The following is a 17,138-nucleotide window of genomic DNA, read 5'->3' as shown; positions in this document are numbered from 1 at the left end:
ATGAGTCATGGGTATGAAATGTACAGTGTGGGGATATAATAAAAAATAATGTAATATTTTTGTATGGTGACAGATGGTAACTAGGCTTATTGTGGTGATCATTTAAAAATGTATAGAAATATTGAATCACTATGTTGTGCACCAGGAACATAGTGTTGTAGGTCAATTACACCTCAGAAACAAACTGATAGAAAAGATCAGATCTGTGGTTACCAGAGGGGGAGAGGGGAGGGGGAATTGGATGAAGGTAGGCAAAAGACAGAAACACCCTGTTATAATTACTAGAGATGTATTGTACAACACGATAAATATAACTAACACTGTCGTATGTTATATATGAAAGTTGTTAAGAGAATAAATTTTAAGAGCTCTCATCAAAAGGAAAAATATATTTTTTCTTTTTCTTTTATTTTGTATTTCTATAAGATGAATGTTCACTAAACTTACTGTGGTAATTATTTCATGATGTAGGTAAGTCAAATCATTATGCTATATACCCCAAATTTATACAGTGATGTCAACTATATCTCAATAAAACTGGAAGAAAAAAAAAACCCTTGCAATACCTGAAAAGCGCAATCAAGCAAAATGCAATAAAACAAGGTATGCCTATATGCATTTAAGGTTTCATCATGTGTTTTCATGGCTCAACAGTTCATTTCCTTTTAGTGTAAAACAATATTCCATTGAATGTACCGCAGTTCATTTATCCATTCACCCACTGAGGGACATCTTGGTTGCTTCCAAGTTTTGGCAATTATGAATAAAGCTGCTATAAATATATAGAGAAAAAAAAGATTCAATGCAATCTCGATGAAAATCTAAGCAGTCTCTTCCAGAGAAACTGACATACTGATTCTAAAAATTATATATGAAAATGCAAAGGACCTAGAATGGGCCTAGCAATTGTGAGAAAGAACAAAGTTGGAGAACCTACATGACATGCTTATACTACAGGATTTCATGGCTTACTGTAAGAGCTACAGTAATGAAGACAATGTAGTATTAGCATCAGGAGAGACACAGACAACAGAACAGAGTCCAAAACCATACCCATACACACGTGGTCAGTTAATTTTTAACAAAGGTGGCAAGGCCATTCAACAGAGAAAGAACTGTCACTTAAGCCTCACAGCAACTCTCTGAAAGAGGTACTTTCACTATTCCCATTTTACAGATGACAAATGAAGCTTAGATGTTAAAAAACTTGTCCAAGCAGCTAGCAGCAGCTCAGAGAGCTGGGATTCAAACTAAGACCTATTTGACTCCAAAGTCCTTTTAATTGAGTACTATATAATACTGACTTTATACTAATAATTCAACATTCTTGGAAAAGCATCTGGATAGACACTGAGGATTAACAGAGAGCTCCAGCAGGGAGGATTAAGGACAGTCTTTATACTCTTGTTTATGATTGCTGATTTTTCTGCAAGGTACATGTACTACTTCTGTATTATGAAAAACAAGAAAAGAAATTTCAATTGGAAAAAAAGGAGGAGTTTAAGATGAGACCCACAAAATCCAACTCAGAGGCAAACCTCCAAGAGTATAAACTATAGTGGGAGGACCATCAGATCTGGAGACGTTGCTAATTAGAGTATCTAGATAGCCTTTTTGTGTCGTAGTATTCTCCCCTATAAAATCAGGGTAATATGTACCCCATAAGGTGGTTGTGAATATAAGATAATGAATATGAAAAGTGCTTTGTGTAAAGCATTAAATAAGTGGTTCCCAAAATTTTTTGTATCAGGACTCCTTTATACTCTTAAAAATGATTGAGGACTCCAAAGAGCTTTGTTTACATGGGTTATACCTATTGCTATTTACTGTATCAGATTTTAAAACTGTTATTTAAAAATATCTATTACTTCATTAAAAATAACAATAATAAACACACTACATATTAATTTTAATGGAAAAAACCTATTTTCCATAATTGTCTTTAGAGTGTTGCAATTTTTTTTCAATGTCTGGCTTCGTAGCAGACACCTAGATTATAATATCTACATCTGCAATCATTCTGCACCAATAAGTTGTCTGGGTTCAAACATATGAAGAAAATCTGGCATCACAGAGATATGTATTCAGGAAAGAACTGAGTACTTTAGTTGCTCTCTCAGATAACGCTGGATATTTTTCTTCGATAGGACACCAAAACTCAACATGTGGTAGTTCCTTGAAGGTTAACTGTGATGTGGAATCTGAAACCCTATCAATGAACTTTTTGTAGTTGGCTACATTAAAATCCACTGGTCTCTCTTGCACTTTGAATGACTCTATTCCTGCATGATTATAATGCCATGTAAGTCGACCACAAGATATTTGTTCCCTGAGTAATGAAGTTCTTTCAAATGCCAACACATTTCACTATACAATAGCAACAAAAAATCAAGTTAGTTATTATCATAACTCACTTCATCAGAAATATTTTAAGCTTTGGGAGGCTGTCAAGCTCATGGTGGTGAATACAACTTTACAAAAATTCTGATTTTCCCTTGAGTGCACACATTTTACCATTTGCAAAAAACACCATCAGCTGTTTTCCTTGAAGTGACAGGTTCACTTGCATTTTTGAGCAAATGTCTGCCAAATACCCTACAACGATTAGCCACAGTCTTGTCTGTTAGTTGTCCTTCCAGGTAAAAATGGTGTTCCATGGAAAAAGCAGCTTGCAACTCAGGCACACAAGTGTTTTCCCTTGAGTTAACCACCGTACTTCAATATACAACAGTATACAGCAGACAGCCTGTATGCATTCTTCCTAAATCGTCACACAGAATATTAAAATAGCTGTGTACTTCAGGGTCAAGATTTAATGAGACTGGTATTTTTTTTCCGCTTTGTTCAGGACATTCTTAAATGAAGCTGACTTTTTTTTAACTGCAGGTATATTGTGTGTGAAGCAGCCAATGACTACCAGATCTGTACTCTGGGGCCAGGAGCTCACCCACCACTCCTGTGCACCATCAGTGCCAATACCAACCCAGAGAAAGAGGCAAAGAACGTCTCAGCATTATTATGAAAATAGTTCTGACCTCGCAGACCCCTGGAAAGGTTCTTAAGGCCCCAAGGGGGTCTGTGAAAAGAGGTTTCATAACTGCTGCACTACATACATGTTAGTTATGATTATTCACACTCAAAACCAGGGGGAGACTTTTACAAGCTGCTACAAAGAAAAAGAGAGCTACCACTGAAATATGCCAAGAGAAGAATGACTTTATTCCTAGACTTTGGAGAAGAAAAGGGCTTGAGGGGGATTCACAAACTAATAGTAATGGAGTGATCGCCACAGACAGAGAAAGTAACCACTTGAGAGGGGCATATCACAAAATGGAGAAAATCAGAACCAATCTGTCAACCAAAGCCCAGGCAACACGTATCAATGGGCTAGGAAACAGAAAGAATATTTAAAACAAGTAAGTGGATTGGAACATTAACAAATGCAAGGACAATGATAAACATAGGTTTCACAGGTAAATTAGATGTGTCAAGGCAAAATTTTTCTAAAGGAGGTTCAGACCATAAACAAAAAACATGAGGTGGGGGGCAGTAAGCCCTATAAGCTAAATTCATTATCTTCCCTAAAAGAGTTCTCTTATTTAACAGAAGAAAAGAGTAGTAGAAATAATGAAAATTAAAATGTTGGAAAAGTGAATATTTTATAAGTTTTGACATAATTTAAAGGGAAATTGAGTTCTGGGTCTATTACATAAAGAATGAAAAACAGAAAGGAAACAAGATGAACTTACAAAAAGGACAAATAATAGTACAAAGTACAACTCCTTCAAACACTGGTGTTGGAAAAATGTAAATAGGATGAAGTGCTCTGGTATTAGTATTCTATCACTGTCATACAAAATTATCATCAACTTACTGGCTTAAAAAGCACAAACATTATCTTTACAGTTCTGAATGTCGAAAGTCATTCAGGGACCCATTTCAGGGTCTCACTGGGCTAAAATCAAGTTGTCATCAGGGCTGTGATCCTTCTGGAGGCTCTAGGAGAGAAGGTTTCCCTGTCTTACCTGCTTCTAAAGGCTGCCTCATAGCCTTTGGTTCAAAACCCCTTGCTCTAGTTTCAAAGCTCCTCACACTCACTCTGACCTCCACTTCTGCCTCCCTCTTCCCTATGTAAACCCAGCCAAAGAATCCAGAATCCTCCCTATTTTCAGGTCAGCTGACTAGCAACCTTAATTCCAGCTGCTAGCTTAATTTCCCTTTACCACATAATGGAACACATTCCCAGGTTCCAAGGATTAGGGTTTCAGCATGGGGCGGGGTGGGGGGAGGTTATTATTCTGCCCACCACAGGCCTAAAATAAGAAAGATTACTTACTGGATGAAAACATAAAACCTAAATCTGTTGTAATTAAGAGTCACACTTGTAACCAATGTCAAAATTCAAAGCAACTACAAGAAAGGAAATGGCCCAGGTTTATCATGACTGAGTAAGGACAAGAGAAGAAGTTTACTAGTACAGTAATTTGATAATTAGATTTCAAAGCAAAAAGTATTAAAATGACTAATAAAGAAAATCTAAATAATGAAAACCTAACAACATAGCCACAGAATATGGAAGTAATCTGACAATTTTTCTTTTAAAAATATACAGAGATATTTTCACTGTGGGCTTCTAAATGCTACTATTAAATCATAACAGATAAAGTAGACAAAGTTCCTAAGGAAATGAACAGTAGAGTAGATAAAAATAGCAGGGTTCTATCGAGAGAATTAAGTAGCAGAACAAAAAAAAAAATGCTTTCTTTACATGCATTCAGATTTTTCAAGAGGGAAAAAAGGATCATGGGGTACCAATATACAATACATACAAATCTAACTTAAAATTTTAAAAGCTGAGTGCCTGCGATGTGTGGGATATATAAACAGTCTCTTCCCTGGAGATGCTCAAAGACTAACAGGAGCAAAGGGGAATTGTCCATAAAAAAGTAACTATATATCACAGTAAACTGGGACATGGAAGATTCATTCCCTGGGAGGGCTGGGAAGGGAGGTGGGGTTTTCGGAATAGGGAATTCCAGATAAAGGAGATAAGATTTTTTAAAGCATGAGACAGTCTTCCACATTCCAGGAGACTGGAACACACAAAGTACATTCTCTAAGTCTTGTGGGGTGGAATGCTGGGGAGACAGGAAAAAAGGCATCAGAGGAAATAAGGAAAAGCTAGAATGAGGTAAGAAGGTAGGGGAATTTGAATGTCAAAGTAAAGTCCTTGGAATTTATTAATAGGCAATAGAGATTTTCACCAAAGACTTTCTGAGCAAAAGAGTGAGAGAAGGTATAGAAGTCTGTGTAAGGTAGACTGTAATTGGTAGAGACTGGAGGCAGAAATTCTATACAAGTCGTAATAAACTGACAAAAATCAAATGAAACTTGCCTAACCATATGGAGCTTTTTCAATAGTCACAGGTTAAGCAGTGTAGTAGAGTTGAAGAGAGTATTTGTGCAACTTTATTTGAACCTCAGGTTCCTCGTGAGCAAAATGCAGATAATACTACCTCTACCAGGCAATGCTGAGGTAAGGATTAAATAACTTATCAGGAAGCACTCACTGCAGGGCTTGGGGCCAAGCAGGTAATATTCAATAAACATTAGCTTCCTTCCTTAGATAATGACTAAATCAAAGATGAAACAGAACACTATTACAGAATATTTAAAATACTACTAAAACACAACTGAAACATCAAAACACCTGGGCTGCTGCCAAAGCAAAGCTCAGAGAAAATGTATCCACTCCAAAACAGTAAATAAAAGCAAAAAAGAAAAGAAATAAAGAGACAAAAGGAAAACCAGTGAACCGAGTTTCTATCTGAGAAATTTAGGGGGGAAAAAAAAAAACCAAAGGAGTCAAAATATGGAAACAATAAAAGTAAAAGTAGAAATATAGATACAAAAATGAAATCAACAAGTAACATGAACAGCTGGCTCTTTGAAAAAAAAAATGAACTCTAGAGTCAATCAAATAAAACAAACTAATACAATCAGAAATTGTAAAAGGTGTAATTTATACACATTTTTAATTGAGGGAAGAATAGTCTCTCAACTATACCAATACATTTTAAAGCCAACTGAAAAAGATGACTACATATAAAATAGGAAATTCCAAACCTGACTGGCAAGAAGAGAGTATGATGCAGCAGCAACAATGATAAGAACATTTTTAAAAAATCACAGTCAAATCTTAAACTACTTTCAGTTACTTTTCAAGAAACATTCCGACCAGAGTCCAAGTATAAAAATAGACTTTGCTTAATTCTCCACAAACCAGCAAATGCAGGTTTCAATGAATATTCTGGCAACAAACCACTACTTGCTAAATTTCACTTTTCCAATCATATCTTTAAAATGGATTTACCCACCCTCATTTGAATCTGTAATGCCAGTACAAGGTCACTAAGTAGTGTCACATGGGTCAAACTACAAAGCTAGTGTTCTCTCTGGAATGTACATGGAGCTTTCTGCTTGAGGCTCAAATTCCCTCTCTCCACTTTGGGGGGAAATTGATCTAGGAAGGGAGGGAATAACCTAGCAAAGAGATGACACTGTGAGTGTAAAAGTTCCAGTATCTTGTTTTCTACAAGTCAAAAGAATGCAACTGGACTCTTTTTAGACCCAGTGAAGGCTGCTGGTTTTAACTGGAGCAGGCACATATGCACACACACATGCTCTGGGTGACACATCCCTGTGAGCACCTCTCTGTCTACAACTTCCGAGAATGGCTTCAATTGACAAACTGCTAACTGACACTCTCCTAACCCTTTAAAGGAACTGCACCTCTTATACTAAGCAGAACCTTATTGACAAAATTTAAAGTCATTTAGTGGCAATTTTAACTGGTTTTATTAAGATAAAATATGTTTAAGAGCATCTAATCAGTAAATATAAGAAAGCACAAAGGCCAAATAAAAACAAAGCACTGTCAAGGAGGACTGGAAAGATCCGAGGCCGGTGGAGACTGTGTATCAGCTGTGTGGTTGTGGGTGGGTCACTTTCTCCTTAAGCCTGTCTCCACACTGGACCATACATCAGTTCATTAAGGTAAGGGGATATGAAAGCCCTGTGTAAATTATGGTGTAAATGATCAATTTTACCTATTTTAGTTGCTACCAGTATTATAAACAAGCTGTAACAATCTCACTTAGCAATCATTTTTCTCACTATGAGGGCACAGCTGACAAAGTACGAGTCATCGGTTATAAAGAGCCTATCTCCAGGGTTCAGTTCAAGGCTTTCCTCTTCAATTCTAGTCTCCTCGCACAGGCACAGCCTATAATCAGGCAAGGCAGTTAGAAACCCCAAGCTCAATACTGGGAAGCTTAACTCCCAGAGTCCTAAGAACCCATCTAAAACTCCTCCAATCCGCTCTCTCTCCCCTACAACACAGAGTTCCTAATGGTTCATGTTTATCTGTCCTCAACATCCACTCATTCAGCACATTTATTAAACACTTCACTATCCTGGCCTTTGCAGAACTCACAGCAAAGAAAAATACGTGTGTAATTATCACGTAATGAGAATACCTTTTTGAAACCAGAAATTATGAATTCAAATGAGACTTGTCTCCTTTAAACAGTCCTCCTGGGAGGCAATGCACTAATTCCACTTCACTGCTCAAACCATCTTTGAAGCTTTCCTCCTGGAGTCGCCTTGAGAGCCTGCAGTCTGTTCTTTTGAATATCCTCAGTGGTGCCAAATCTTCACTGAGAGTGGATTTTTGGAAACGGCCAAAAGCCAGTTGGAGCCAAGTTTAGTGAACAGGATGTGTGATCAAACTAGGTGGCACTATTTTGGTTCAAAAATGATATATGATTATAAAGCAATGAGACAGATTTTCTTATATGATTGGCTTCAAAGGAAATTTCAGGTGAGTAACAAGGAATATGAGCAATGGAATAGGTATATATATTTATCTTCTCCTAAGTAACTGCTTTGAAACATAATACCCATTTGGATGTGTAGGCTTAGATACAAGGTGTGCTTTGTTTAATTGCAACTCATAAATAAAAGACTCCCTAGTATACTGGACCTACTGTGTCATGGGGAGGGGGTCACTAAATCAGAGAGGGGGCATGGCAGACGGGAACGAGCACAGGCTTCAGAAGGAGATCGACTTACCTTAGAGTACTGACTTGGACCTCCACCGCCTGTGTGACTTTGGGGAAGTCACAAGCTAAGACTCTGTAAAACAAGGCCGATGAACTCACAGGGTTGCGGCCAAGATTCAAGATAATAGATACAAAGCACCAACACTGCGCCTGGTATGTGCTGGGTGCCCCGTAAGTCACAGCTGTTATTAATAATAACCTAAGTGTAATCAAGAGGTTTCTCTTACCATAGGTAGTTTGAGATGGCAGAACAACAGAGAAATGGACATTTGGGTGGTGAACAGTCCACTAACAGTACCACATACACTCACTACCGATGGATCTGGCGCCTGCTTTTTTAAAAAAAAAAAAAACAGTAATATGGAAATAATATTTGCAGTAATTGTTAACACTGCATGTAGCATTTGTAAGTCACATGACAAGCGTGGCCTGCAGCGCTCCTACCACACTGCCCTTTCACCACTGTCTAACACACCAGGCTCTCCCATGGCCCTGTGCCTCTGCATACTCTGGCCCTCCCAAGACGCCTTTCCTGCCCTCTGGTCTGACAAGTCTACAATTATATCTTTTAAAATCAAGCTGCGCAACCTCCCTGTCTGCGCAAGACAGAATCAGTGGCTCTGCCCCTTGTTCTCCCACAGAATTTGGTACCTATCTCTGAAATGCCTCATCCTGTGCTGAATTCTAATTTGTTTCCATTTCTGCTTCTTCTTCTGGCCGTAAGCATGGAGAGGGATCATACCCCATTTACTCTCAGACTTAGAGCACCCAGCACCTCTCTTGGCACACAGTGGGGAGCAGGGAGATGTCTGGTGAATGAATGCTTTAAATATACTTTCCAAACAACTGTTAAAGGCCCGGTAGCTGCCTTTTGTTAACAATTACCAGCAATCATATTCATTTTCCTTAACTTCAAGAAAGAGACAAGATAACTTACACAGACTCCAGAAAGGCTTTGGAATTTACAGCATATAGAAGTTTCTAAAAGCGACTGACCTCGGCCCTCCATGCCCACATGACAGAGCAGTGTTCCTCAGCCTCTGTCCCAGTCCAGGACACCCACAGGATGTACCACACTCTGTCAGGAGCTCAGTGTGGCCGACTCAGAAGTCCTAGCAGAGTTTTCACAGCCTTACAGCCTTCGAGCACTGCCTGGCTACCAAGGCTGAAGGCCTTCTCTGAGCCGGCAACTCCACAAGGTAGCAGAAAACCCCAAGGCTCCGTGGTGGGGGCAGGGTGCTGGCTTAGTGCCACCTACTCCCAGATCCCTACCTCCCAGGAACACCGTGGAATCAGTCTGTCAATTCTGTATACTTCTGACAGCTTGCCTATTCAATATATAGGGCTCCCCAGCTGTTAGAAAGCCTTGGACATTCGGGGAAGGATTTGGTGGGTCCAGTGTGTCTGTTTCAGCAACCCTTAACCTATGTAATTAAAAAGAAGTTCATGATCAACCAGTTCTGTGCCAGAGGGTCAGCTGGCAGTCCAGTGCATCTGAGTGTTGACACTTGTGAATCATTCTATCACTGCAGTTTTCCAGAGCCTTGGCAATACTGTGGCAGATACAGACTCACCAAGATCAAAAGGTTGGAAAGGAGATCTGGAGCCATGGCTCATGCCTTAGGAGCCACCAAACCATGATAGTGACTATCCCTGTGACATACATAATCTGCAAAATAAAGGCAGCCACGTTCTGCCTTAGAGTCATGGTGTTTCTCATCTCTCCAAGATGACGGCTGCATTCTGAAGGAGGGAAGAGGGCAAGAGGAAAGACAACCAGGCTGCAGAGCACCAGGAAAGCAGTGACTGAAAGAAGCAGCTCTAGATTTCTTATAAGCTCCAGAGAGCCATTCATTCATTCATTCATTCCACAAATATTTTTTGAGCCAGGCACTATTAGTTCAGGAATGCAGGACACCATAATGAACAGAGTCATGGCCCTGCCCCTATGGAGCTTGTAGTTTAGTAGGGGAGACAGGCATTAATCACACAAGCACACAGACAAATATACGAGTACACATGAGTGTATGAGGGAGGAGGAGTAAGGCATACTACACAGAATGTACAAACAGGGATCAGTGGACCCAGTCGGGGAAGTCAGAAAAGCTTCGCTCAGCAAGTAACAAGTGAGCTGCGATCTCAAGGAGAAACAGGAGTTAACTAGGTGAGGAGGAAAGAGAGAGGGAAATATTCCTGGCAAAGAGAACAATATGTGCCAAGGTGCTGGGGTCAGAGGGAGGTGTTGAACTGGCTCTGGATTCGAGGCAGGGAGCAAGGCAGCAGCACCAAGGTTTGAGGCCCTGGCGCAAGGTGTCCTCCAGTCTATATTCCTCTGTTTGCTCCCTAGCTGTCTGGAAGGTTCTCCCCAGCACTGAACGAGACTAAAGAATAAAGAACAATGTCAAAAACTAGGTGTGCCCACCAGACGTGACACCCCAGCAGCTAAAAACTCGACCCTTCCAGTATTAGCTGGCCACTGTCTTAGCAGTCACCACCGTCAGGTAACCCTGCCCACTCCCACTGACCCACACTGCATCAGGAAAATGGCATCCTAGAAAACATGTTTAAACTTTTCAGAGAGATGTGCATTTCAATCCCAATCGAATTAATGTGGTGATAAATATGTCGATGTTTACTATAAACCTGTTTCAATACCTAATATTTAATTGTAATTTTCATGTACAAATTTTTTTCTGGGGGGAAGCTACAGGAAAAAATGGTTAAGGGTGTTATCTGTGCAGCACTATTTTGCTTTGGCAGCGCTGTTAGCCAGTTTGATCACTCCAGGCAGTTCTTTGTGGCTTCGAAATTATCTGTCACCTTGCAAAAGAGTCCTGGGACTTTCTATTTGTAAATCAATCATTAATTTGCCCTCCCTATCCTGCTGAGAGATTATACTCATTCTACAGATAAAGCAGACAGATAAGTGAGTGGCCCAAGGACACAAAATAATTCAGCTTTTACTTATCTTTCTTATCTCCATCACCAAACAATGGAGATACACAAGGCCCATCCAACTCCAGCAACAACCCTACTACCCTGAAGCCCAATACTAACCCCTAGGAGCAGCAGAGGAAGGGCTACAGTTAGTCCTCCGTTAACCTGCTCTCCACCAGCTCCTCTATGCAGAGTGCCTTCGAGGCCAACAATAATGACTGCACTGTGATTGGGACACTGGCACTCCACACTAGAATGTGAATTCGGCAGTGCTCAAAGAGGAATAAGAGCACCCAGGAAGTCACAGTGGCTTGTAGCCTAAAGTGCCACTGTCCCTAAGGAGACTGCACCCCCCAAACACACACACACACACACGCATTCTCCCTCTTCAGACTTTCATCCCCCACAAGCAGCCCAAACAGCTGGTCTCCACGGGGCCCCCACAGTACAATACTGCACGTTGCTGTAAGTCATCTATTTACCTGCCCTCTCTACCCAGACGCTGGGACCTCCCAGCATCTGAAGCACCCAGCATGGGACCTAGCACAGAAAGGGTTACTGAGTGCATGGCTTCCAGCAGCAAATAAGGGAGAGAGGCACCCCCTTCACAGAGCAGTGGACTTAAGAGATCAGCTAGGCCAACTCCTTATTTTTCAGATGAGCAGAGAATCACCCAGTTACATATGGCCTGGTCTCCGATCTAGGTCTTTTGGCTCAGTTTAGTCCCACCAACATTTTCTGAGTGCCTATTTTGTGTCAGACACAGTGGGAGCTGCTGGGAATAGAGATGTGAGCAGGAGTGGGTCTCTCCTCTAGGGAGCTCGCAGCCTGGGGAAGAGAACAGTTACAGAACACTTGGGCAAGTGCAAGGACAGACGCTTGATTCCTTAGCCAGAGTTCCTTCCACCCTGTCCACTGGATAGTCCTCATCTGGGAAAGAGGACAGCAATATCTGACTTCCTGCAAGGAAACTCAGAGTTAAGACTGAGGAGAAAACGCGTACGGAAAATTGTCAGGTTCACCCCCAAAAGGCGTTATGTAAGGTACTGCCATACCCTGACACCGACTCCAAGGATTCAACAATGTTTCAGATGCCCGTTCGACAAAAAAGCAAACAAGTGAGGGATGGGCAGACGTCCAAGGAAAACCTCAAGGGCTGAGAGGAACTGGAGGAAACAGCTGGGGCGGGGATAGGGGTGTCGGGTCAAGTGAACCGGCCCTGGCAGGGGGAACGGAGGCAGGCAGCAGCGGGGTGCCAGAAGATGGGACGGAGAGAGGGAAGTTGGGACAGCGACGAGGGAGGGCAAGCGGAGGGGCACGGGGGCCCGCGGGGCGGGGGGCTGCGGCCCGGAGGTTCTCGATGGCCCGGCGGGCCGGGGACTCCAGGCAGCGGGCGCGGGAGGGGGAAGCGGGCCGGCACCGAGGTCGATTGCTTTCCCGGAGAGCCGCTGGCACCCTCGGGGAGGCTCGGGCGGGCGCCCGGGGCCGCGGCCGCCCCAGCCGCCCGCTGCAGCATCCCGCCCGCCGCGCCTCCCCAGAGCTGGGCCGGCCGCGCCTCACCTCGGGTTGAAGTCCTGGAAGAGGCCCCTCAGGTTCATGGCGGAGAACTTCACCGCCGCGTCCTCCTCCGCCCCCGCCCCCCGCGCCGCGCAGCCTGCGCGTTACAGCGGGTTCATGGTGCCAGCGCGAGCCGCGTCCGCCGCCGCCGCCGCCGCCGCCGCCGCCGCCGCCGCCGCCGCCGCCGCCGCCGCCGCCGCCGCCGCCGCCGCCGCCGCCCCGAGAAACCTGAGCCGCGCCTCCCGCCCCTCCTTCCGGGCTTCCGTACGGCCGCCGCGCATGCGCCCCGAACCCCGCCCGGCCCCTGGAAGGGCCGCGGGCCGCGCGCGACGCCACCTTCCCGGCTCCCGGCGCCCGGAAGCCCCAGCCCTCGGCCTCGCGCCGGGCGGACGAGACGGTGGGGGCGGCGGAGGCCGGAGGGGCCGGAGAGCCGGGGGAGGGCTCGGAGAGCCGAGCGGCGACGCCGGGGCGGTGCAGGCCCTCGTGGAGGGAGCGCGCCGCCCGGAAGGCTCGCATGGAGGTCTTCGCGGACACCTGTCACCTTGGCCAGCGCTGCCAAGAGGTTTCTGGAGGTTTCCTCCAGCGAGAACTGAGCCTTGGAGGGGTAGTGGCCACGGGTGACACGTTGCGTTTTGGCGATGTCCGAGGCTTCACCTGTCAAATCTGTCAGTGACTCCAGAGTCTGTGTCTCAACTTCCCTTCCAAGGCCCAGGCCAGCGCGTGGAAACAGGCTTGCCGTTCAAACTCAGGTTACCCTGCACCAAAGTCATCTGCCCTCCCTACCGCCTTCCCCTGGGGTGCCTCTCTCAGTGGTCAGCAGATCTATTTAAGAGCGGGGAGGTGGGGATGCCCAAACTAGAAACCTGGAAGTCATCTTCTCTTTGCTAACCTACTTCAGACTCCGTGGCTCCTGCCTAGACTTTGTGGTCACCTGGCCCAGCTCTTCCTACACTATAAGCCATTCTGTTTATAACTGCCAGGTTCATCTTCCTTGGGCAAGGCAGTGTCTTTGAGCCTCATTATTTTCTCCAGTGCAAAATGGAGCTGATAAAACCTACTTCCTAAATTTGTAGAGAAGAGTCAGTGAGATAGCATGCGTCACACGCTGCCTGGTGCGCATTCGGTGCTCCAAGAATGCTGCTGCTATCTGGTGCTGCTTCAGGTGCCTACCTCTTCAAGGAGTCTGTTTACTTTTGGAATTAGAGAGCAGGTCTAGCTCACAGCAGGTGACCTCATCTGCCTTCTTCATTTCCGGCTGATAGAAGTTTTCCATGAGCACAGCAATACCTTAGATATTAGTCTAGTGTCATTATGGATAATAGTTGTACTTTGTTACAATAGCAGAGTTTCACAAATGGCAGTTTTATACAGGTTAGCCCTAGAGGCAGCTTGAGAAGATCACAATTATGATAGTCATACTTTGCCATGATGTATCACCTTTCTTCTGAGAACTGGAAAACATTTCACAAGTGGTAATCAGGCTTCGCAAAGCCACTGGGGAGTGGGTATTATTACATGAGCTGGTTTCAAGGATGAGTAACGTGAATCAAGTTTGTTAGCTGCTGGAGCACCAGAACTTGGTCCCAGAGTTTTGGTCTAGCTCCCTGCCCATCCTCCAAGTGGAGTCCAGTGTCTACCCCAGAGGAGGTTCCAAATGAACATTTAAATACAGAGAGAAAGCTGAGGCACAGAGAAGCTTGTATAATGTGCCCAGCTACTAAGGATGTAGGAGCAAAGATGCAACTTGGGGTCCCGCTGATCCTGCAGCCCACATTCTGCAAGAGAAAGAGGTACTTGCCAGTGGCTAGATTGGCCAGCAACACCTTAATTACCCACTGGCAGCTTCACCCCAAATAGGCTTTAAGAGTGAGATTGTTTGTCAGTTAAGACACTTGAGTAAGAGGCACTGTTGCCCTTTCAAGAGCTTTAGAGACAGAGACCAGGCAGACTGCTCAGAGTCCAGAGCCTCGAGGGCAGACACTACTTTGGTGAGGTCCCGGGGCGGGGGGGGGATCCCAGAGCTGAACCACTGCTCTGCAGGTCTGCAGTTCCCCCGGAGGTGAGCAGGCTGTGGTGGCTGCCTAGCCCAGGGAACAGGACACTAATACACAAACAACTGTCAACGTATTCTTTTGCTCTGATGAGCCAAGTTGCCAAGGGAGCATAGAGGCCTGCCCATGAGGACATGCAGGAAGAATTGGACTACCTCAAGGTCTCCTAGTCTCAGTCTTCAAGAAATGGATGTATTTGGATTGCCTCAACTTCACTGGAGGCCCCACCATGTACTCTACTGGAGCCCTCATGGAAATCAGAATCAGAACATGCAAATGTCCCTCTTGTCCTCTCTCCAACAAGTACAAAAGACCCTGCTGCCAATCTGCTGCCCACCTCAGACCCCTAGCCCAGTGTCCCATCCTGGGCAGTAGCCCACAGCTTCACTGGCCTGTGTGAACAGACCCATGAGTGACCCAAACATGGAGGAAAGATCCTGAACAATACACAGAATGACACTCTCATCATCGTCTCTGGCAAACTTTGGCCATCAAATGTCAGGGCCACCTTATTAGGGGCTCCCAACAATCTTCATACAAAGGCATGAAATGTCTCTGGATTAAAAAGGCATGACCCTCAAATGAGCCAGAAAGCACCACCAGGTGGGTTTATAGTGGACACATGTTATGGTGTTCCAGAAGCTTCCATGTATACCTGGACCATGGTTTTAAAGACTACCTTGGATTTGTGCCACCCTTCTGATAAGTCGGTGGCTTGTCCAATTCAACATCCATACTGACTCCAATGTGATGGGATGGAAGGCAGGCTTCTGAGGAGCAGGGCCCTGAGGGAGAGAGTCCTGGTGCCTTCAGGCATTTTGGTCCCAGAGGACCTGGGTTAGGGAAGGGAGTGGCTGTGGCTCAGCTCTCCACACTGCCAGGGCGTCTCCCTTGGGCTGTCGCAGCAGAGTGGAGAGGGCATGGATTATGTCAGACTCAGGCCAGCTTCACCACTGCTCCAGTGGAGGGAGGGACAGCAGGGAGCCAATCCTGTGCCAAGCCGCTGGGCCTACCACAGAGTTCCCCGGGGGGCCAGCTTGACAACTTCTTCACCCCAGAAACATGAGGTACCAGCTGCAGGCTGACCCTCTCTTGACCTGAAATTGTCCATTCTAAGTTCCTGAAGGGCCACCCCCTGAATGCCACCAATTAGAAAAATCACTGGAGTCCCCAGGACTTCACTTACAAGATGCACACCCCTGACCAGCTGCTTCCCAATGGGCCCTGTTTCAGGCTGCTGCAGCTGGACTTGGTGAATGCACGGTCTCTCTGTTTCCGAGAGCTCCCTGGGAGGTGGCTGGAGTCTGGGCTGGGCAGTGGTAGAACACAGGGCTGGAACTGGGGGCTCAAGGAGCTTATGGAGGAGGCTGGGGTGCAATGGAAGGGACTGAGGCCATAGTACCTTTGGGTCTGCTTGGATTTGCCACTGCCCCCAGTCTTCTTCCAGAGTCCAGAGGAACCACCTCACCAGTGAGGCTTCCCTCGGGACTTGCAAACTGCAGCCTGCTGAGACAAGAGGAAGAAAGGGGAGTCTCAAGGCCCCACTGGCCCTCTTGTCACTTGGCCCTGGGATCAGGTGGGTCAGTGTCCCTCCTGGAGCAAGCTTCCCATGGATGGGAGCAGGGGCCAGTTCCTGCTGGAAGGCAGAGTGGGGAGGCTGTGTCTGGGCCTCTGTTGCCACCAAGCTGTCCCTGTACTTCCTCTGTGGACCCTCTTGCTACCAGGGGCTCCAGGAAGGTCTCCCAGGTAGAGAGGGAGGTTCCTGAGCCCCTCCCTCCAGTGAGATGTGCCTGCAAAGCGCAGGTCCAGTGTGTATGAGCAGGCCGACGGGGCAGACAGGAAGGAACACACCCACCGCAGGTCACCAGCCAGCTGCCCACGCAAGGCCCCTCCCTCCTTGTCCCTATCCCGCCCTCACTTAGAGACTCCGCTCACTGCTTGCTCTTTGCCCTTTGTGCCTCCGCATTGGTTTTCTGTCACTTTCCTCTGGGACCCTCTGCCCTAACTAATCCAATGCCTCCTTCCTCCCCAGGCCTTCTCCTAGTGTACCCTTTCGGCTGGGGCAGCCTGTCACCTTCACTTCTTCGGTCACCTTCACCCAACATGTGTATTCTGAAACCTCTGCTTTGGACCAGGCACTATGGGAGGCACCAGGCACACACAGACATTAATAATCAAAATACAGTGTTATGCGTGAGAAGCTTCTGAGATCTGCTGAGCTAATCTGAAAGGACCCCTAAGAAGATTTCAGGCCAGGAAGAGAAGAAAGGAGATTCCAGGCAGAGGGAACAACACTTGCAAAGGGACAGAAGTCAGTGAGTAGAGGCAGGTGGAACTTTCGGGAGAAAAAGGTCATCTACATTAGTTCTCTGTGGGATCTCTGCAGCACACTCCTTTCAGGCAGGTGCTCCAGTCTGGGCTCTGGGAGCCCATTGTGATGCTGCTTCTCCGGATTTAGCCCTGGAAGAGA

General features: G+C 45.5%; 1 protein-coding gene across 1 annotated transcript in view; it reads right to left on the bottom strand.

The window, feature by feature from the left end:
- The window catches only part of TMEM185A (transmembrane protein 185A), a 32,638-nt gene extending 19,838 nt beyond the window's left edge, over positions 1–12,800 (bottom strand). Inside the window, exon 1 of the mRNA XM_074359887.1 lies at positions 12,621–12,800. Coding sequence (XP_074215988.1) covers positions 12,621–12,658 — 38 coding nt within the window. The 5' untranslated portion in view covers positions 12,659–12,800. The remainder of the gene's footprint in view (positions 1–12,620) is intronic.
- Between the last annotated feature and the right edge of the window lie 4,338 nt (positions 12,801–17,138).

Source organism: Camelus bactrianus, chromosome X (assembly GCF_048773025.1).
Source record: "Camelus bactrianus isolate YW-2024 breed Bactrian camel chromosome X, ASM4877302v1, whole genome shotgun sequence".
NCBI classification, from domain to species: Eukaryota; Metazoa; Chordata; class Mammalia; order Artiodactyla; family Camelidae; genus Camelus; species Camelus bactrianus.
Note: the sequence above shows the minus strand (reverse complement) of the source record. Positions and strands in the feature narration are given on the sequence as shown.